We start from the raw sequence: 23,736 nt of genomic DNA on the forward strand, positions 1-23,736 counted from the left end.
GATGCATTTTATGATTTGTGTTATAGCTAATCTGTTATACTTAAGGATACTTACATAATTGCAATTTTTGCCATTAGATAGTAATAAATTGTGTCTTTATACTCTGAAATCAGTAACAAGGAAAATATTATAAATTTGCCCTTAAAAAAAAATCAGTAATGTCCTCTTCTCAAGATTGAATTTCTAAGCTATATTCAGAACTTTGATGAAAGGTATTTTCTATATATGTATTCATTCTAATAAATTATTTTGATTCTTTTTCAGGATGTTTATAGAAGAGGATAAGATAATTTCCACAGAAAACCTCACAGTTATTATCACAAAGCATATGCTTACTGACAGAGTCATCTAAATCTATTTTAGTTTTTATGTCACTAATTACTGACATGATAACTAATGGAACCAGCATACTAGTAGTTTAATGTTTCCTGAATGTCAAGAAAAGTAACATCCAAGGTCAAACACCTGTATCTAGTAATGTAACTATTCTACCCAACTTTGTCAGATTACATTCTGATTGAGGGTAAATGGAAGAGATTATTACATGTAACAAACCATTTGCCTTCTTTGATTGGATGCCAGAACAATGTCATAAACATATTTACAACTTTTGATTGTTTGTGAGGAAGAAGTATGAAAGTTTTTTGTCTTTTGATACTGCTGTGTTGTGACCTTGCTGCCACCTCAGTTGTCCACACAACACTCAATCAAAACAATGATACCAAGTCTAATGGTCACATGGTTTACGATCCTCATAATCAAACTTCGGACAACAGGAGTCACAAGCATGGAAACAAAACAGGACACAAGGACTCGCATGCAGGACATGGGGCTGGACATGGAATACATCTATTCAGTATAAATTACGCCCATGTGGCACAGCCATTATTGATAACTGTCTTCCTGTTTGCTGCAGGAATATCTAAGTTAGGCAAGTATGAATATTTTAGTCTGTTAAGAATTAATTTTATGAAAAACAGTAGTATTTCCTGGTTCGTTTTCTCAACACTGGTGGGTAGCATAATGCCAATATTGAAACATATATGGATATCTTAATTTGTCTTCAAGAGGGTTAAAACCAATGTTTTAATATGTTTGGGTAACTTTGCAACTGTCTTCACAAATATATGGATAAATTTGCCATTGTCTTGTCTCATGTGGAAAGTTTCTCTATAATTGAGAATGGAAATGTGGAATGTGTCAAAGAGACAACAAACAACCTGGCCAAAGAGCAGACAACACCGGAAGGCTGCCAATGGGTCTTCAATGCAACAAGATAATCCCACACCCGTGGCTTATTATAACACCTGAAGTTAATTTTGCCATGTCTAAACACATTTGACTAACTTTTACTTCATCCAAAAATATTGGTACCCACAAAAATAACTAAATCCACAGTATTTGCCACTTTGAACCAATGTTTAATGTTTGAATCTTGACATAAACAAGTGTGCATAAATTTTATAAAGGGATACATATTTATTATTATTTTCTGACCACATTATTACACCCTAGCTTGGAATGTCCATTTATCTTCTTGAAACAACGATGAAAAAAGACAAAAAATAGTAAATAACTGCAGTTCTAAATTTATTAGAAGATTTCCTACTTAGTAGAATCTTAGTAGTCTTGGAATACTTATCTCAAAAAATAAGAGTTGGCAGTTATAGAGGTTACTTATTTATGTTCTAACACAGGAAACTTGTCTGTGTTTGCCTAATATCTAAGTGATTTTCTCTTAACAGTATTTTATGTTGATAGTAGATCTTTGTAGGTCTTCAATTTGTTAACATTATTCACTACTTTTCTAGCCTCAGACCTTTTTAGAGCCTGACATATGGCTTAGACACTTGTCTATTGTAAAACATTATAGTTTGCTTCATGATGTGTTTTCATCTTTAGAAATGTTTTACAGTTGCTACATGTATATCAATGACAACATTAGCCAACATTGACAATTACTCTGTATTTTGAAATATAAACTTCAGTGTTTAGTGTAATTTATCACTGTGAAAACCTTTGGCTGTTTGTGATTGTCAAACAATAGTATAGCTCTTATTCCGTTAAATGTATTGCTCTTCAGCAGAAATATCAAGTGTACTCCATAGACAAAAGGAAAATTGATATCTTGTTCAGATGTGCTTGGTAATAGGATGTAATCAGAAAGCTTTTCTTATCGTACTTCTACAATTTCCATAGCATGAATTTTATTTCAAGCCTCCTACAGCAAATTCAGAACAATTTATTCACATTACGATAAAAGTGAAATAATCAGGCTTACAGAAAAATGTATTTATACAGTACAGATTAGGCAGATGGAGATTTATGTATATCAATGACCAAAGTATAAGTATTTTAGCACCACCAGGAAAGGAAAAAAATAACAGTTATTATATACAATACATAAATATTTATGAAAAAGTTCTGTAATTTATAAAGATATCACTTTACTAAGCTGTTCTTGAGGGAATTTGTAAGACAAATTTTATTGTTTGACAGCCAATTGCCTTTAATAATCTGATTATTCATATTATGACAAATGCATATAAATTTTTCCTTAAGAATAACTTGTTTTTAATGATTATGTTTTTTTTCATTACCTGGTTTTGTTTTTAATGCTTATGTTTTTTTCATTACCTAAATACACTTAACCCTTAAAACAGAGTTATTTTGGGGGTATTTAGGATTCACCAATATAAATAAAACTAATATTAATCTTTTAAGTGTTAAACATGTTAAAAGGGAGATAATTGCCTTAATTCCTTCTTTATTGCAAACATGTGGTAATATAGTCTATCACAAGCACAACTCCTTCTAAACATCTGGGTGAATATTGACGAAAACTGTACATCACTGTTTTTTTCTATAATATAAATAACAATATTCTATTCCTTTTTGACTCATTCTAATGTCCATCATTGTTATAACAGCTCCTCAAGTGAAGTGTTTTAAACTTTGTCCAATATGTGATTGTTGTATGCAGATGTTCCTGTCCATTGAGGTTTGCTTAGTGAACAGTAAATTATTGTTTGCTCGAATGAAGAAGACAGAATGCCAGCTGAGGTCCACCTTCAGGTGCAGGATTTTCTTGCTGCATTGAAGACCCAATGGTGGCCTTCGTCTGTTCTCTGCTCTCTGGTCAGATTGTTGTCTCTTTGACATATTCCCCATTTCCATTCTCAATTTTATAGCTTAAAGATGTGACCTTATATTGCTTACATCTATGTCAATTCGTCTCTGGTGGATAATTGTTCCATTGGCAATCATATCACATTTCCTTACTTTAATATAGTTCCAGAGTCAGACAGATTTAACAAGATGGAATATACTTTTAAAAAATGTCTGTTTTTACAGAAATGAGAAGTTAGGTTTTGAGATATAATTTTATTATTTCAGGTTTTCACCATGCTGATTTTCTGTCATCAAGGGTACCAGAATCATGGTAGGTGTACATTAACTTACTTGGTATATCAACATTATTAGAAAAACTTATGTGATAGTTTTTTATTATTAAGATTGATCGATTGTTGTTTAATGCCACTTTTAGCATTAGTGGCTATTTTGTGGTAGTAGGTTTTTATTGATGGAAGAAATTGGAGTGCCCAGAGAGAACTACCAACTTTTGTAAGAAAACTATCAATCCTGTACAATTAAGATTAGAGTAAAACACCATCATTTAGACCTGTGGCAAAGTGGTCTTAGAAGTTCATCTACTGTATCACATAAGCCAATCAACACAAAGGTTGTGAGTTCAAACCCCACATGTTGCAGGTGCATTTGACTCCAATCTTAATTGACTAGGATTCTAAATTTTCTAGCAAAAGGTGTTGGTCTCATTGTGCACTCTGGCTACCTCCATTAATACAACTGATCACCACACAGCCAATATTGCTGAAAGTAGTGTTAAACACCTTCAATTATAAAAGAACAATCAAAAACAAGATTACATTGGCTATTGCCATCTGTATTACAGAGTGTTATTTTTTTCACTGTTTTAAGATTATAAATAGATTATAAAAAATGACTTTCGGTTGGTAATAAAAATGACAGTACTAGATTATCTTGTATGGTATTGATTAACATAAAACCTTATTGGACAATTGCAGCATTATTGCTGTTATTTTTTAATCTTTAAGTCAGGATAACATATAAAATCAACATAAAAAAGCATTCAACTGCTGTGTGATTCCTTAATTTTAACAATTTATGTTGTTTCAGAAAAAGTTTTTCTTGCTTGTAGAAATGTTTATGTTGTAATTAGAAAAGATTGGGTAATATAGAAGATGTATCTTCACTGATTAAAAAAAACTTCAGTAATTTGATTTGCCATTAACAATGAATTCTATTATCATGTTTTTTCTAAGCTCCTTGCTTCCTTTTAGTTACCTTGTCAAACAGAGAATTATTGTAAGGTTTTTACATTCAAATGTCACAGAAATAAATCTTTTTTTCATCCTTGACCTATGAAAGCCCATGATTTAAATAAAGGTTAATGCTGGAACATCTTCATCCTTGACCTTTGAGAGCCCATGACTTACACAAAGGTTAATGCTGAAACATCTTCATCCTTGACCTTTGAGAGCCCATGAATTACACAAAGGTTAATGCTGAAACATCTTCATCCTTGACCTTTGAGAGCCCATGAATTACACAAAGGTTAATGCTGAAACATCTTCATCCTTGACCTTTGAGAGCCCATGAATTACACAAAGGTTAATGCTGAAACATCTTCATCCTTGACCTTTGAGAGCCCATGAATTACACAAAGGTTAATGCTGAAACATCTTCATCCTTGACCTTTGAGACCCCATGAATTACGGAAAGGTTAACGCTGGAACATTTTTATCCTTGACTTCTGAGAGCAAATGATTTAACAAAGGTTAATGCTGGAACATTTTTATCCTTGACCTATTAGACCCCATAACTTAAACAAAGTTTAATGCTGGAACATTTTCATCCTTGACCTATGGGAGCCTATGACTTAAACAAAGTTTAATGCTGGAACATTTTCATCCTTGACCTATGGGAGCCTATGACTTAAACAAAGGTTAATGCTGGAACATTTTTATCCTTGACCTATCAGAGCATATGACTTAAACAAAGGTTAATGCTGGAACATTTTCATCCTTGACCTATGGGAGCCTATGACTTAAACAAAGGTTAATGCTGGAACATTTTTATCCTTGACCTATGAGAGCATATGACTTAAACAAAGGTTAATGCTGGAACATTTTCATCCTTGACCTATGGGAGCCTATGACTTAAACAAAGTTTAATGCTGGAACATTTTCATCCTTGACCTATGGGAGCCTATGACTTAAACAAAGTTTAATGCTGGAACATTTTCATCCTTGACCTATGGGAGCCTATGACTTTTACAAAGTTTAATGTTTGAACATTTTTATACTTGACCTATGGGAGCCTATGACTTTTACAAAGTTTAATGCTGGAACATTTTCATCCTTGACCTATGGGAGCCTATGACTTAAACAAAGTTTAATGCTGGAACATTTTCATCCTTGACCTATGGGAGCCTATGACTTAAACAAAGTTTAATGCTGGAACATTTTCATCCTTGACCTATGGGAGCCTATGACTTAAACAATGTTTAATGCTGGAACCTTTTCATCCTTGACTTATGGGAGCCTATGACTTAAACAAAGGTTAATGCTGGAACTTTTTCATCCTTGACCTATGGGAGCCTATGACTTAAACAAAGTTTAATGCTGGAACATTTTCATCCTTGACCTATGGGAGCCTATGACTTAAACAAAGTTTAATGCTGGAACATTTTCATAGTTGACCTATGGGAGCCTATGACTTTAACAAAGTTTAATGTTTGAACATTTTTATACTTGACCTATGAGAGCATATGACTTAAACAAAGGTTAATGCTATAACATATTCATCCCTGACCTATGAGAGCAAATGACTTACACAATATATTAGACGCATACAAGGTGACCTTAGAAGTAAGAAGTTGTGTGGTCTAACATCAAAGGTGACAATATTTTCTATTTATAAGAAAATATCTAATAAGATAAAAATAAATGCATCTTTGATGCAGTTTCAATGTTAATTTACAAGAATATGCACTTACAGAATATTCAGTTTTAGATTAATAAAATAACAGCAACTTATTATGAATACCTGAGATCAAAGGTTTACCTGTATTATTTTACGTATAAATTAGTATTTGATACTTAAGTTTTTATTGAGAAATAATGAATAACGGTAAGTCATTATATGTAATCAGTAGCTAAAATGCGAATTAAAAGCGTCCGAAGTTATTCTGGTTTTAGTGTATATTACAAATATTAAAAAATACTCAATTCTTCTATAAATTGAATTACAGTTTATGTTATGCAGTCCAAATGAGAAATTTATAAGCAATATCCTGCAAATAAACTTACTGAACTTCTCATAATATCACAAAGATGAGGAAAAGTAAAAAATAGGTTTCTTAAAACAGAGTTAATGGAGTTCAGAAATCATTATATCAAGAATATGTATATAACCAGTCAAATATGAAGCAAATGTAAAATTTAAATTCAGTCTAGACTAAGATGAACTGTTTCTGTATGGAAATGAAATTGAAACATTAATAACTGTCCTGTGAAAAACAGTTTTTGTCAACATATTTGAATATGAAACAGTAATTTTGTTACAGCATACAGAAATTGTTTATGGATTATTAACACTGATTTGATGTTTGAACAAACCAAATTCTGTTAACATTAGTACCAGTGGTATAATAAGTGTGTTTCTTTATAGGACTCTCTGGACTAAATAACGTCCTATTAATATTGATAATGTATATGTAGGGAGATTTATAAGTCTAAAAACATTAATGTCCTGATGAAAGATTAGATAGAACTTTGTGTTGAAGGTGTTGAGAACAAAAAGAGAAAATATCCAAAGTAAACTACTCATTTATAAATCAAGGAGTAAATTTGTGTTTAACTTCAACACGTTTTCTGTCTGCTTGGATTATAGGCACATTTGATAACATTGTAATCCTAACCCAAAGTGCATAACCACTTTAACTCAAGGTCATAGACAGAGGCTGAAGTGTAACAAAAACAAAATGTATTATCATGGGGCCTATGTGTCTTTTGTGTATTGCTTCTAAAAATGACCAATGGTAGGAACTTTACATACTTATACCAAACCGTCCCCTAGGTTTTTTCATGTAACATAAGGTTTCATGTTTAAGGTCATTGAAATCATGTCAGAGGTAAAATCTTTTTTTTTGGATTCAATAAATCTGAAAAAGAAGGATATTGTTTCTTTTTAAAGCTGTAGTTTAATATTCTTTTCTCATAAATACAACTTTTTGTGAGTTGATCAGAAATATCTATCATAATCCATTACACCATCATATTTGTTGGCTTCTTTGAAGTTGATGGAAATCCTATGAATCTCTCTACAAGTTTTCAGCAGTAAAATCATCTCCTGAGCCAAGTCTTTCATTAGAGTAGATTATCTATAAAAAGTACAGTATTTAATTTCAATGCCCTCCAATGTAGTTATACCAGTACAATATTATAACCTGCATCCACTATGGCTAAAACAGGTCAAGGAACCATTTGACCCTGTGAATCTTTCACTCTATCTATCTGTAGAAAACTGCTGTCAAAGAGATTTAAAATAGATGTTTATCAGATATGATTGCCAATGAACTAACCCTACACAACAGACCAATTGACACAGAAATTAACTGCTATACTATAGGAAACTGTAAAACAATGAGCAAAGCCCATACTGCATAGTCAAAATAAGACTTGAAAGACTTGAAAATAAATTTAACTTCTATTTAATTTCAATGATACTTTACAAGAATCTCCAAAAATCTAATACGATTCATCAAATAAAATGATTGTGAAGCTAAGTAAATTTTTGTTTTCAAACCTTTGCATTTTTTATCTAATTACATTACAGTAATTACATTAACAAAAGTACTTCACCCAAGCCCATTGAAACCTAGTTTTGGAAATCGTTTTCATAAGTTACACTCCAGTTCACATGTGTTACCTCAATCAATTGTCTGCAGCAACTGGAATCAGGTCCAGATCCATTATTGGTCACGTTGCTATATATACGTCAGTGTCAAACAGATGTACTAATGTAAGTGTCACATAGCCACTTCTCTCAGATTAGTTCATTTAAGGAAGTGAGAGAATTAGATTCAATCTTCAAGGCACTGAGGCAAAAGTATATTGGATTAGAAAAAGGATATCCTATTGATTAAGGTGTCAACTATGTGATTGCTTTGAAATTGTTTTCTAAACTTGTTTTAATTGTGATCATATGACCAATTTGGTAACTATGTCAAATGGAGAGTATTCTGTTTTTTTTTCCATTTATTTCCTTCATGCCATGCTCTCGACTCAAATTAACATGGGTAGGCATTATACTCGTCTCATGGGTTTTTGTGCCATTCCGAAATGTAAAATAACGTCACAATTTTGATTTAAAAAGTATGCATAGTACAAATTCCTATAACATACAAAAACATATGATCTGCCCATATATGTGACTATTTTTTACCCCTAGCTGGTGTAAAAAATCCTCTTTTTTGTTTTGTTTAAAAGGTTCCTAAATATGTCAGATAATGCTTTTGTCAAGGTAGTTTTTGATGAAGTTGAAGTCCAATTGACTTCAAACTTAGTACACATGTTGCCTATGATATGATCTTTCTAATTTTAATGTCAAATTAGAGATTTTACCCCAATTTAACGGTCAACTGAACATAGAAAATGATAATGCGAGTGGGGCATTTGTGTACTGAGGACACATTCTTGTTTGCAAGTGATTTGACATGAAATTGGCTTATTTTATAGTATTGTGTTATAGTTTCACCTTGTGACTGTTTCTTTTTAAACCATTTGACAGAAAAGTCACAAACTTGGTATGATTGTTAACTAATCATTTACTAATATACTGTGTATTCATTTCAGGTATCAGTCATCCTTATTATTAAAGCTATAAACCTAGGAAGATGTTGACTCTCATTTATGACTGATACTCAACTAACAGCTTAACCACAGTGAATTTACAATGCCAGTTCTACAGTGCCCTATTGACGGCTGTAATTGGAAATCTCAGGACCTGGATGAAGCATTTGCTGCTGCTCTAACCACTGCTCTACAGATTCATGACAGAACCGTCCACCCACCTCTGGCTCAACCGTCAACGCACAAGTTAAAATTAGACCCACCGTCTATAGCCACAGGATGTGATCCAGATCAATGGTCTGCATTCACCAGACAGTGGAAGATGTATAAAACAGGGATGGCGATCACAGACAATGTCTTGCCTACAGCCCTTTTCTACTGCTGTGACACTAATCTGCGTACAGATATTATGCGTGACCTTCAAGGTGATGTTGCTAGTATGCTAGAGACAGATCTTTTAAAGGCAATCAAAAGGCTGGCTGTCAAAGAAGAAAGCACACTAGTCCAACGCATAAAATTGAACAGGATGACTCAATCACCTGGTTCAAATATCAGAACTTTTTTGGCCAGTCTCAGAGGCCAAGCATCACTGTGCCAGTATAAAGCAACGTGTAAAGAATTAGGTTGCAACCATATATTTGACTATAGTGATGAGATTATAAAAGACAATTTAGTGAGAGGTATTGCAGACCCAGAAATTATGTCTGACCTGCTAGGTGACTCTAAGACAGATAGAACATTAGAAGAGACTGTGTCATTTATTGCTCAGAAAGAGCAGGGTAAAGTCACAAGGAGTGCAGTAGGAGATTCAGCTAGTGCTATGAGTGCCACATGTAATACTCAGAAGCGACCGCAAGCAGCTGGAGCCAAATGTTGGGCTTGTGGTGGTCCTGCTCATGGACAGAGGAATGATCGCAAGGCCAGGTCTCGATTCTGTGAAGCTTGGACATTCACATGTTCTAAATGTACAGTCAAAGGTCATTACACCAAATCTTGCAGCAAGTGCACTACCTGTGGCGTATGGGGCCACCGTGATGCATCTTCTAGAATCTGCACTCAAGGTAAGGGCCACAGGAACGTGTCCAATCAAGGGAAATCAACTAAAGATCAAGAACAAGAACAAGTTGGTTATATCTATGAGCAGCTGTGCACTACATCTGAACAGACGAACCAAGTATCACGTCTTGAACATCACATATTTGATGGACACTGGGTGGCTAGACCCTCAAAACCCCACCCAATGCTCCTGGTGAACATGACACCCCTACCTGAGGACCATTCATCGTTTGGACATCCCATTCAAGACACTTCTCAGCTTAAGACAATCACTATGTCCATGGTGGCTGATACAGGATGCCAGAGTTCAATCATACCTTTACAATCTGCAAACAGTCTTGGCATAACAGAAAAGGATCTCCTTCCAGTAAAACTTGTGATGCGTGGAGCTATAAAGGAAGACCTCGGTGTAATTGGAGCAGTCGCAGTAAGTGTTACTACAAAAGACACTACTAGCAGTGCCATGTCAACACGTTTATTGTGTTATGTCTCTGATACCATGGAAAGAGCTTTCATTTGCAGAGAAGCACTCATATCTCTGGGAATTATTCACACCAACTTTCCTAATGTATCAACAGTCACATCTCCAAACATTGCTGCATCTATGGAAAGCTCTGAAGATGTAACCTGCTCTTGTCCTAGACGTCGACCTTCACCACCACCTATTCCCACATCTTTACCAGCCGGTCTGAATGCCACAGAGGAACATGTAGAGTCACTAAAAGAGTGGCTTCTTGATTACTATGGTGCTACAACATTTAATGTATGTGAACATCAACCTCTACCACTTATGAATTGTGAGCCTCTTCAACTCCATGTTGATCCTAATGCCACACCCGTAGCTGTCCACAAACCAGCACTTGTTCCTATCCATTGGCAGGATAAAGTTTATGCTGATCTTGAGAGGGATGTTCGCATTGGTGTACTGGAACAAGTAAGTCAAAACACACCTACAACTTGGTGCTCAAGAATGGTTGTAACCAGCAAGTCGGATGGCACTCCAAGGCGGACAGTAGACTTACAACCACAAAATCGACATTCTGTTCGGCAAACACATCATGTCCCAAGTCCTTTTCATCTAGCTGACCGTGTCCCTCAAGGTATGAAAAAAACAGTGACAGACGCTTGGAATGGGTACCACTCAGTGCCTATTCGTGAAGAAGATCGCCATTTCACAACATTCATCACACCATGGGGGCGTTACAGGTACAAGGTTGCTCCACAGGGATTTATGGCCAGCGGTGACGCTTACAATCAACGATTTGATGCTATAATATCAAACTTCAACGACAAGGTAAAATGTGTGGATGACACATGTATGTGGGCGAACTCCATTGAAGCAGCATTTTTTCAGGCATGTGAATGGTTCGACCTGTGTGCTCGTAACGGCATTACATTAAACCCAAAGAAGTTTCAATTTGCTCAAGACACTGTCAATTTTGCAGGACTTACAATCACCCCAACAAACATACGACCAAGTACTAAGTTCCTAGATGCAATTAGCAACTTCCCAACACCAACTGACATTACTGGTGCAAGAGCTTGGTTTGGGCTCATAAACCAAGGAGCATATGCATTTGCAATGGCAAGACAAATGAAACCTTTTCGTGCTCTATTGAAACCATCCACCACATTCTGCTGGACAAATGAATTAGACGAAGTATTTCACAAGTCAAAAGAGATCATTATCCAGGAGATGAAGGAAGGTGTTCGTCTTTTTGACCCTGCTCGTATGACATGCCTAGCTACCGACTGGTCTGTTGACGGAATTGGATTCTTTTTGATGCAGAAGTACTGTCAGTGCTCAAGTAAAACCCCTACCTGCTGTAATGACGGTTGGAAACTATGTCTAGTTGGCAGCAGATTCACACATCCAGCAGAAAGTAGATATGCTCCTATTGAAGGTGAGGCCTTGGCTGTTGTGTATGCACTTCACCAAACACGCTACTATGTTCTTGGCTGCAAAGACCTTCTTGTTGCAACTGACCACAAGCCACTTCTACAGATTCTGAACGATCGATCACTCACAGACATCGACAACAGGCGACTTCTCAACCTCAAAGAGAAAACTTTAGGGTACAGATTTACAATTCTTCATGTACCAGGCAGAAAGAACCTTGGGCCAGATGCAGCGTCACGGTATCCTGTTGGACCACCAGATCGTCTGAACTTACCTGGTGAAGCACCTGAACTTGATTCCCTAGTTAACATGACTGCTCATTATCATTCAGATACACTTACCAGTCTATGTCTACATACAGAGGATAATGATACAGCTAATGACGCCTCCACAGTCGCTGCTGCCACTTGTGCCTTGAATGCTGTTATCACAGTTGTTACTTGGAACATGGTTCGTGAGGCCACTGCATCAGACCCTACATTTGTAAATCTAATCAAGCAGCTGGAAGCAGGGTTCCCAGAAGACCACAAGGAGCTACCAACAGACTTGCGTCCTTACCATCGCTTTGCATCCAGTTTATGCACCGTGGATGGTGTAGTTCTTATGGGCCAACGAATTGTTATACCTCCAGCTCTTCGCAAACCAGTACTCAATGCTTTACATGCAGCCCACCAAGGAGTCAGCGCTATGCGTGCGAGGGCCATGGACTCTGTATATTGGCCTGAGATCACAGTAGATATTGCCCAGGTGAGAGACCAATGTGTTCACTGCCATCAGATGGCTAAGTCAAACCCTATGCAGCCACCATCTGATATTACACCTCCAGATTATCCATTCCAGATGATTTGCAGTGACTACTTCACATATAACAGTAATGACTATGTAGTTATTGTTGACAGGTATTCAAACTGGCCAATGGTATACAAGTCTGAATCAGGTGCCGAAGGACTTGTCAAGAGACTTCGTGAGACGTTCGTGACATTTGGAATCCCAGAAGAATTGACGTCTGATGGAGGTCCACAGTTCACAGCAGGGAAGACTCAAGAGTTTTTAAAGGCCTGGGGAGTTCGTCATAGACTTTCATCAGTTGCAAACCCACACGCTAACTGCAGGGCTGAGATAGCGGTAAAAACAGTAAAACGTATGCTGGTGGACAACATTACTGCTGTTGGATCTCTGGATGTTGACAAATTCCAGAGAGCCTTACTAATGTACAGAAATTCTATTGACCCAGAGACAAAAGCATCACCAGCATTGATTCTGTTTGGACGACCCATTCGTGATGCCATTCCCATACTGATGGGTAGATATTCTCCACATGAAACATGGACTGAGTTAATGTCTCACCGAGAGATGGCTCTTGCCAAACGTCATTCAAGGGAACATGAACGGTGGAATGAACACACTCATCACCTGCCAACACTACAGGTTGGAGATCATGTATACATACAGAACTTGGTAGGCAACCATCCCAGAAGATGGGAACGTACAGGAACAGTTGTTGAAGTACGCCAATACCACCAGTATGTTATACGTGTAGATGGCACAGGCCGAGTAACTATCCGCAACCGCCAACACCTTCGAAAGTTCACTCCTTTTCAAACCAACCAAACACATGGTACTTTGATGGCACCTACTGCAGTTCAACATCCAGAAGTGATCTTGAGCTCTCCATCTACACCCAAGACAACACAGCCACAAGTACCCAAGATTCCAGTGTCTTTATCACCAACAAGAATCTTAAGTCAACCAGCTGCATTGAATGAGACACCAATTATAGTCCCCACTCAAAAACAGGGTACACAGACTCAGACAATTCAACAGCCTTCACAAATAGATTTGGACCAGTCATTCCACCAGACCCCTGAACCAGATGTACCTTCAATGTCTAGAGTACCACGTGCTCTAGCCCGTCTTCAGCCACATAATAAAGCTGGAGAAAAGGAACTATTGACACCACGAAGACCGAGCCGCCGCAACACAACAGAACATAACATTGATGAATCAGGAACTGATTAATGAGATATGCAAAGACATTTATAAGTGAATCTAGAGACTTTGCGTTTAAAATTGTGAAAGGACACCATACACTTAAAATTGTGAAAGGACACTATATGTTTCAAATTGTGAAAGGACACCATACGTTTAAAATTGTGAAAGGACACCATACATTTAAAATTGTGAAAGGACACCATATGTTTAAAATTGTGAAAGGACACCATACGTTTAATCTTGTTCGCTTCCGGATGACTTTAACAGAACATTCCTGAAGATCTATTTTCTAATAGACTTGACTTGGTTTAAGTTTTTTTTTCGTATACAAAAAACTTGTCCCCCGGGGAGGAGATAACTAATCATTTACTAATATACTGTGTATTCATTTCAGGTATCAGTCATCCTTATTATTAAAGCTATAAACCTAGGAAGATGTTGACTCTCATTTAATTGTTTGCCATAGAAATCAGTATACTTGCCCACATTATACCATCATTTTGATTTGACTATGGTACCACAATGATACATTGTGATACACAATTTATTTACATATTTTTACAGTGGTGGGGAGGGCAATTTGGTTCTATTTTGTAACTTATCTTTTGTTGTTATTTTTTTCAGTTTATTGATAATTCTTGGAATTATTGTTGGTGCAATTTTAAGGTAAATATTATTATGTTTGTGAAAAACATTTTTCATACATTTTAAATTTTGCAAAAAATTCAGCCAGTTTCCACAGTATCCACCTAAACTCAATTGAAGTGGATGCCAGCAATTATAGGCAACCATACAGCCTTCAACAATGAGAAAAAAACATTTTGGTAATCAGCTTCTAAAGGCCCAGCTATGAAAAATATGAAATAACTCAATAAAGAAAACTAACAGCCCTCAAACAAGAATTAATGACGAATTTTTGTATGGGATTAAGCACAGCTACAGTCATGAGCTTCTTGGACGAGTTTGAATATCAAAACATTTCTTTGATGCCCCGTACAGAAATTGCTAACAAAAGCACATGAGTTTCACATGTGAAGCACATGAGATGCACGTAAGAATTGTATGCAAATCAGTATGCTCAAATGTGCAGTTTGGTAGTTTATATGTGCACAAAAAAAATCTAACATAATGCTCATATATGTGCAATTCAAACCTCAGGTGAGCTTTTATCATCCATGTAAGTTTTATGTTAGTTTTGTACTATGAAAATTTTATCCATTCTTCTAACCATTCAAAACTAACCTACATCATTGCTCATATGAGCTTTTTCAAAATGACATGCCCAGTCATGAAATTCCTGTAAATTCAAACTCAAAGCATGATTTTGGAGGAAGATGGAGATGAAACAATTTAAACCAAATTTTGTACTATTTGAACTTTATGGAACTGTTGGAATCTGATAAAAACCAGTGTGACTCGCAGTGGTTAATTATTTGTAAGTTATCATTTCTATTTCATCTTATTTTCAATTATTTAAGATCTTCATTTAGATTTTAAAAGTTATCCTATTTTGAAGCAGCCATTTTGTTTTAATCTATAGATTCAATTTAATCATCATCATCTGGAACTTATTTTCACGTGTGCAACATGTTAGCAGCTGCTCATATGAGCAATCTGATAAAAATGCACATGTGAAACAAAAGCTCATGTGAGCATTTGCACGTGAGGCTTTTAACATGCAAATTAGGTTAGTTTCATATGTGCAATTTTTTTGCTCACTAAATGCTCACCTAATTTGCATGTTAAAAACCTCATGTGCAATCATGTTAGTTTCTAACGTGAGCATCTCATGTGCAACATGTTAGCACGTTTTGGTAAGGGGGGGTATAAAACGTCTTCAGATAAAGTCTACTAATTCAGGCCTGGTTGGAAAGAACATAGAGTGGGGCACTCATATTCGCCGTGGACACAATTTCGCTATGTTATGATTTTGAGGTGTAAACGCTTCAAAGAATGGTTGAAATGGAAGAAATATGCTGGTAAATTATATTTTTATAACAAATATGATTTTTTTGAAAATGAGACCAAATTTCAGCACTTACCGCAAAGTACAGAAAAACGGACAACGATTTTAAGCAAATTTCCTGAATGAAAAAAAAATATTCATAGAAGTATTTCTTAGTAATTCTTTGACTGATTGTCTTAAATTTCAATTTTTTACACCTTTGAAATGTCCGCTATTCATCTATAATGAAATTTATTTGATAAATATTGTTTAAAGCTGCAGTTATTTGGTTTTAAATAGATGTGTAAAAATGGCGAATATGTGTCCCCTGTTGACAAAAAATCAGGAAAATTCAAAAACCCTTTAAACCAACTTTTCAGATGATTTTTCTCAAAACAAACACGTTTTCAAGCTAAGAATCTTTTGCATTTGAAGTTATCTTCATATAGAAATATCAGGATACTTCAAAAACACAAAAACCTGAACATAAACTGAAGAAGAAAGTAGTACATATTTTAAACAAAAAAGTTCCTTCGCATAGCTGTAGTTATGTCAATAGTGGGAATATTTGGGTAGTTTTTGTATCAAATGAAAGCTTGGGATCACTGCAGAACCCTTGTTAAAAGTTTTACTTGAATAATAAAGAAGTATATGAAATTTTAATAGGAAGGCACATTTGGCCTGTTGTTCAGATCAGAAGTTCCTGTTTTTGTACTATCATACTTAGGGGAACCAGTACGCTCTAATATCTGAATATGCAATTAAAGGTATGTTGATTCTTTCAGCACAAGTTAGGATAAGGTACAGTTTTGACAAGAAATAACTGCCACTTTATTTGAACTTAAGACATTTAACCATAAATGCTTGAAATTGCAGAATTTAACATAGAAAGCAATGGGGCTCTGAATTAGTGGTTTTATACCTTCAGATGAGGACAGCTATGTTTTGTTACTGCCTATTTGTAGATAGCAGAAATCATCCTAAAAACTAGTTGGTGCTAGAGATATGGTGAGCTTTTTCATTTAAATAAGTTTTAGTTTTTTGCAGAAAAATTTAACATTCACTGTGATATTGTAATTTATTTCAGGAATTTTACCAATGCTGATGATATGCCAGGGATGAGTTCAGAGTTATTTTTTCTGTATCTCCTACCACCGTAAGTCAATACTACTTTACACCTTAGTACGAATAAATGGACCACTTTCCAGTTATGTCTTTTAGTATGTTTATTCCTTCTCATCATGATTAAAAGTGACAATCTATAACAAAAAGCGAAGGCATAATACCACTGTAATTATTCAGGATGACCAAAATAAAAGTTCAGACAGTTGTAATATATTATTCATTTTGAAGTTTAATATTTTAAGTCGCATGTCAATGAATTTTTTTGTTGTGAGACATTTTGTTTTTGTCTTGTGTATTTATGGATTAGAATATTTATTATGGCTAAACATAATATATAGTTGTGCACCTCTATAAATAATATTTTGGTCAGATTTGTGGGTATTTCTATAACAAGTATCCCACAGTTGGCATATATAGGAATAAAACAAAGTTGTCTCAGGAAAATATATAATTCCTTCTTCCTTCTTCCTTGGTTTCATTTAAGAATATTTTAAAGATAGATACGAAGCCTCGGTCACACCTTACCGGATAGATCGAACGGACGCCTAACGGATAACTTTTTTTCAATCCGTTCAAGTCCGTTAGACTTCCGTCCATATCCGTTGCATGTCCGTTAAGCGTCAGTTTTATCCGTCAACGTCCGTTCTGTCCGGTGGAAAATTTTGAGCATGTTCAAACTTTGACCGGACGTCTAACGGATAAAATGTCCGTTGAACGTCTGTTAGGCGTCCGTTTTGTACGGTACTCGTCCGTTTCGTTTCCGTTTTGTATCCGTTACGTCGTCCGTTATACATCCTTTGGAGGTCTGACAGATTAATTCACCAACGGACGTCTAACGGATAAAACCGATTTTGAACGAATGTGAAACGGACTTCTACTGGACGTATAACGGACAAACGGATGATGAACGGATAAATGCCAATTGAAAAGGAGTAGGTCCGGTAAGGACCGATTCTGGCCTCAAATTTCAGGTTCATTTAACGAAAGATTTTGACCTCTTTTTAAACACTTAAGTGTCTATTTCATTTGAATCAATTAGTTTATGTGAAAGATTTTAACTGATTAAGTCATTAAAAACGATCCGATTCAAGCTCAAATATGAAAAAATCTACCAAATATTTCGAAAAATGTCACTTTTCAGATTGTTTTTGTCAAAACTGAAAGTGGCCGCATCCGTGTTCATCCAAAACCTTTATATATGTTATGTGTAATCATAAGATACAACTCACATTTCAATATTAAGGATGAACACGAATGCGGCCGCTTTTGTTTTACACGAAAACCGTCTAAAATTTAACTAAAATGATAGAATTGTGAAGATTTCAGTACGCTAAATTAAATTTAGTGACTTTATGGTGCTAGTACTCGATATGTGTGCAATATATTGCCAAAAACAACCCATATTTATGTAGCAGAAGCATTCTTCTGTCCAATAAATAACTAAAAGTTTACATTTTAACAATTTTGTAAAACTGCTATATTTTGGGGCCAAAAAGGGGTCTTACCGGACCTACTCCTTTCTCGTCAGAAATGTCAATTACTAGATTTCTTAAGGTTCATGAATTCTTATTATTCATAATCGATCTTAGAGTAAGGGCACATCTTCACAATCAAGCAGCTGTTAAACTTATTCAGGTCAGACACTGCCCTTTAGCGGCATTTTGAAGAACAAACAAAAACCAGTTTCACAGAACTTTGACTCTGGAGGCTCACAAATCAAATAGATTTGCTTTCATTATATTGCATGTTTTTTCAGTTTTATTTGGTAGTATTTGCATGATTTTTTTGTGATAGTCAGTTAAAAAGCTCACCAGAGCTCATGTTTTGTCTGTTATAATGTATATATATGCCTACTCTAAATAAAATTTACTTACTAACTTAGAACATTTTCAATATTAATGGGATTTACATGTATTATTATATTGTCGCCTTTAATATTTCGTATATCTTGTTTATCCGTTTTATCCGGTACGCTTCCCTTAGGTGTCGTTTTATGCGGTACTCGTCTGTTGGATGTACGTTCGACATCCGTTCTGTCCATTACGTCTCCGTTTCTCGTCCGTTGCATATCCGTTGCATGTCCGTTATGCATTCGTTAGGCGTCCGTTTTAGTTTGTCAGTACATCAAGGGACGCCCAACGGATAACAATTTTGTCAACGGACAACTTTTATTTTCATCCGTTAGGCATCCGTTCGTCTTATCCGGTAAGGTGTGACCGATGCTTAAAAAGCAACAGAAAAGTATCAATTGATTTATTTAATGTTTTCCCTTTTAGGGTATAATAAAAAAAAAAAAGAGATTTTCATTGATTTTATTGATATCAACTTAGTTAATTAAGTCATGATATGAATTTAACATTTAAAACTAAATTGGTTCCATATCAGCAGTTATTAGTCTGCCCTTATCTGTTGGATTTGTCCTTAATATGTTTTATAGCATTTGAGCGCAGCTGAAAATATGCATTTTATTCATTTAAAAATCAATTTTGACATTTATGCTCAGTAGGGAAACATTCTCAAAATAGTGCTTCCCTAAAAAATGATATACCAGCAGACAATGCAGGTCCAATGCATATAGTATATTTGTAAAATAAGAAAGATTGTTTTTTTCTGAGGTTATAAAGTTTGATATAGCCAGCATGCTAGGTTAATGAGTGGATTAGAAATTGTAAAGAAATATTTCAGTATTAATCAATCAAGTTTGTTAAAAGAACAATGTAAACATGATTGAAACTCTGGTTACCAGTTCAGTCATATAAGAAGTAAATTAATATGTCTATATCTTATTGAAAGGTAGTTTTACATGACATCTGAGTATATATATAGGATCTATAACTTAATCAAGAGACTGTTTTTTAGCATATTAGCTAGCCAAGGATTATGTAATCCTTTGCTAGCTAAGATAGGTTTTAAGTCACAACTATGATAAATTATGACTTTTAAAGTGTTGTTGTGATTCACAGATGTGAACAATTGTATCTCATTTTAACCCTTTCCTCCATGGAACTTTTTTTTTTAGATACTTGATTCGCATAGAATTTTTTCAATAAAATAAAAATCATCAGTTTTAAAGTATTAATGCATTATGAAAACAAATATTTCATCAATAAAATTCCAGTCAAATATTCTCATGAATTTCCTTTTTATATTAGATGCAAATTTTTTTAAGTCTGATGCAGACATTTTTTTGTCAAAGCTTTTCAACTAAGGTACTACACAGGCGTCAAAAGGCGTCATTATGGAGTAAAGGGGGTGGCGTCAAAAGGTGTCATTATGGAGGAAAGGGTTAAAGGCTTAAAAGTTCCTATTCAACTTGAGTGCGGGATTCAACAAACTTAATATCTTTTTTTGTTCCATATTTGTTTAGTTACAAGTTTTCATATTCTATATCTGTTGATGGAAAGGGGGGGGGATTTATTTTGCAGTATAACAACATTTTCATACAAGCAGTGAAGGTTAAAAATGTATTTTGTAAATCTTTTGCAACTAAGTACCCCAAAATTAGTGCCCTAAAATTAATAACAAACCATGTAAAAGTATATAGTAAAGAACAGTCCACGAAACAGTAAAATCATGTCCACCTCTGTAGAAAACTGGGCTGCCTGTTAGGAACAAATTCCTGTATGAAGATTTTGAGGATTGTTTTGGAATCAGCATGGAGTTTACAGGACAGTTCATGCTTTTACACTTGTTATTTTTCCAGAATTATTGTCTCGCCTTGACGGAGTCAAAAAGCAAGACATAGGTATGCTGTTTCCGGCGTCGGCGACGGCGTCAACAATGTATTAGTTTGTGATTAGCTCAGTTTTATGGGGAACCACTAGTGGTATGTCAATGATAATTGGTATGCAGATGTATTACCATTGCCACATCTCATTGCCATGGAGATTATTTGGCTCCGCCCCCTCAGTCATGGTCTATTGACTTTGAATGGTTTGCTTTCTTTACATGTATTACTTTGTGATTAGGTCAGTTTATGGAGATCCACTTGTGGTACGTCAATGACAATTGGTATGCAGATGTATTACCATTGCCACATCTCATTGCCATGGAGATTATTTGGCTCTGCCCCCTCAGTCATGGTCTTTTGACTTTGAATGGTTTGCTTACTTTACAATCAAAATTACAAAAAGGCGAGACATATCTCTGTGATAACAGTTTATTTTAGAATTAGCCTGGAGTTGACATTACATTTACTCATCCTTATGCTCTTGTTATGTTTTGCAGGATAATTTTAGAATCAGCGTGGAGTTTACATGACAGAACGTTCTTTGACAATGTTGGGACTGTCCTTATCTATGCTGTTATAGTGAGTATGTCATCAGTCTATAGTCTTTTTATTGGTACACTTACTAGGCTCAGTCTGTCAGAAATATATTATCTAATCGCTTAGAGTCCATCCACAATTTAATTTTTGTAAAAACAGTTTTTTTTCTCTAAAAATCAAGTTAACCAAATGAAACCAAATTTAATGGCAATGTGCCTATGATGGTCCTAATATCATATTCCTTCTATCTGAAACATGACAGTAAGAACCAATAAAAGGTTCTAACAGGCAGAAACAACTAAGATATTCCTGTCAGAAACACTGAGCACAATAAATTGGAGTATGATGTAAATGATCTCTATAATATTATGTCGTTTACCAAACTTGCATTGTTTGTTTCTATAATCTGAAATCCAAGATGACCTCCATAGAGGAACAAAAATAACAAGAAAAACATGCAATCAGATATCTTTTAAAAATTGAATTACAGTATTGATCTGCAAAGATATATTATTCCTTCATTTCTATTGACTGTTGTATGCTTGCCACAGAGTGCTGGACCAGTTAAACCATAGACTTTAAAATGTGTATTTGATTCTTCTCTACTAATCATGCAGCATTAAAGGGGCACTAGCTGTCAAATTCATGGTCACCAATTTGACTCAAATTCTCATATTTGATTAATAACAATGTAAAACATTTATCCAATCTATCAAACGTTTAAAATAAACAGTTTACAGAGCATGGGGTAGATGATATTTAGGTTCGTTTCGTGTGTATTTAAATCCAGATGCCATCTAATTAACTATCGATTTGACCTCAGATGACCATATAAGCGTTGTAAACACAAATAAAGATATGAATAGGTTAAACCAGCACGTGCAATTGGATCTTTATAGGTCTGTTTGATTTGAATTTTTAGATTTAAAATATAAGTTTCTCATTGTTTTCAACCGTATAAGAATGATTTATGTGGATCGAATTAGTAATCAAATGATTTACCGTAGTTTCACTTTCATTGTTGACATTTTTTTCTTTAAATAACCAGTTCACGTACAATGCATGCGTTGTCAGTCTCTAGCTAGGGGGTTAAATTGAAGTTCACATGAATACCGGTTAGAATGATGATGACGTATTTACTTGCAAGTGAATCAGTCAAAAATTATGTATAATCGCTTATTTCAACAAAATTAAAGCAAATTGATTGCTAAAAACAAATTATTATTTCATTATTCCGATTTAGTTAATGATTAATCTAAAAAAAATCATACTTTATTTTTTTATATATATCGTAGCTAGTGCTCCTTTAAGAATTTAGACCAAAGACTGGTCAGCTTAGAGTTCGAATAATGTTTCACCTTCTTTAAATTTAGGTTTTTGATACTGATCTGCTACCCAACATACTAACAATAAATCTGACATGTTAATGCCAAACTTTTATTACCGTAACGTTTCTTTGGTTCTATAATTAGTCATGACCTTGATTTGAAAGACTAATGATAATATTCCACTTTAATAAGTTAAGCAGGCAAGACTTTCAGTGTGTCCTCTCTTGCCTATTTGCGAAGATGAAAGTCTGAAGTATTGGAGTTTTCTTCAATGTCAGTTTTAAGGAACCTTATGATAAATCAATGGTATTTGGTATGCAGTTGTGTTTTAGTGGAAGATACTAAGAATAAGGTCAGTTCATTAATGAATAGCCAAAAAAACTCAAAGTAAAGATATTTTCGTTATGTTATACATTTCTATTTTGTTGAATATTTGCCTTATTGTATATAAGTAATAATAGTTTATTGCTTTTGTAAACTTTAAGGCTTGCATTCTCCAGTTTTAATGTATTACTTTTTCTTTCAGGGAACTGTGCTAAATTGTTTCCTTATAGGTATGTATATCTTGAGTTTTGTGCATCATGCAAGTTAATTTGTTTTTAAATCATATCTGATAACAAAATAGTCTTTTAAATATTATTACATGCTTCTTTATATTGTCAATGTTATAAGCTTGCAACCAAATTGGACCATTGCTATAGGGAAAAAAAGATGTGTTTTGTACATAAATTAGACTATAAGTATTCTCATTTTTGTCATTTTGGAGCCTTTTTTGGCTGACTTTTCAGTATGGGCTTTGCTCATTGTTGAAGGCAATACACTGACCAATGGTTGTTAATTTCTGTTACATTTGGTCTCTTGTTGATAGTGGTGTCATTGGCAATCATACCACATCCCCTTCTATTATGTATCAGGTATGTTCTAGGATGTTATAGTGGTGTCATTGGCAATCATACCACATCCCCTTTTATTATGTATTAGGTATGTTCTAGGATGTTATAGTGGTGTCATTGGCAATCATACCACATCCCCTTTTATTATGTATTAGGTATGTTCTAGGATGTTATAGTGGTGTCATTGGCAATCATACCACATCCCCTTTTATTATGTATCAGGTATGTTCTAGGATGTTAGAGAGGTCCCATTGGCAAGCATACCACATCCCC

The 23,736-nt window shown here is 34.9% G+C and overlaps 2 protein-coding genes across 3 annotated transcripts in view; both read left to right on the top strand.

Annotated features, from left to right (window-relative positions):
• Window positions 1-19,217, top strand: part of LOC134712608 (maleylacetoacetate isomerase-like) — a 270,737-nt gene extending 251,520 nt beyond the window's left edge. The window contains exon 9 of the mRNA XM_063574333.1: window positions 19,207-19,217. The gene's annotated coding sequence lies outside the window, so the exon portion shown is untranslated. The remainder of the gene's footprint in view (window positions 1-19,206) is intronic.
• LOC134712605 (uncharacterized) overlaps window positions 287-23,736 on the top strand; it is a 61,183-nt gene continuing 37,733 nt past the window's right edge. Inside the window, exons 1-6 of one of the 2 annotated variants that reach the window (XM_063574326.1) lie at window positions 287-931; window positions 3,397-3,442; window positions 14,530-14,571; window positions 16,938-17,006; window positions 21,203-21,284; window positions 23,097-23,124. In XM_063574326.1, coding sequence (XP_063430396.1) covers window positions 634-931; window positions 3,397-3,442; window positions 14,530-14,571; window positions 16,938-17,006; window positions 21,203-21,284; window positions 23,097-23,124 — 565 coding nt within the window. In that variant the 5' untranslated portion in view covers window positions 287-633. Of the gene's footprint in view, window positions 932-3,396; window positions 3,443-14,529; window positions 14,572-16,937; window positions 17,007-21,202; window positions 21,289-23,096; window positions 23,125-23,736 lie in introns of those variants that run through there. The other variant, XM_063574327.1, reaches the window with a different exon arrangement.

Source organism: Mytilus trossulus, chromosome 3, assembly GCF_036588685.1.
Source record: "Mytilus trossulus isolate FHL-02 chromosome 3, PNRI_Mtr1.1.1.hap1, whole genome shotgun sequence".
Taxonomy (NCBI): Eukaryota; Metazoa; Mollusca; class Bivalvia; order Mytilida; family Mytilidae; genus Mytilus; species Mytilus trossulus.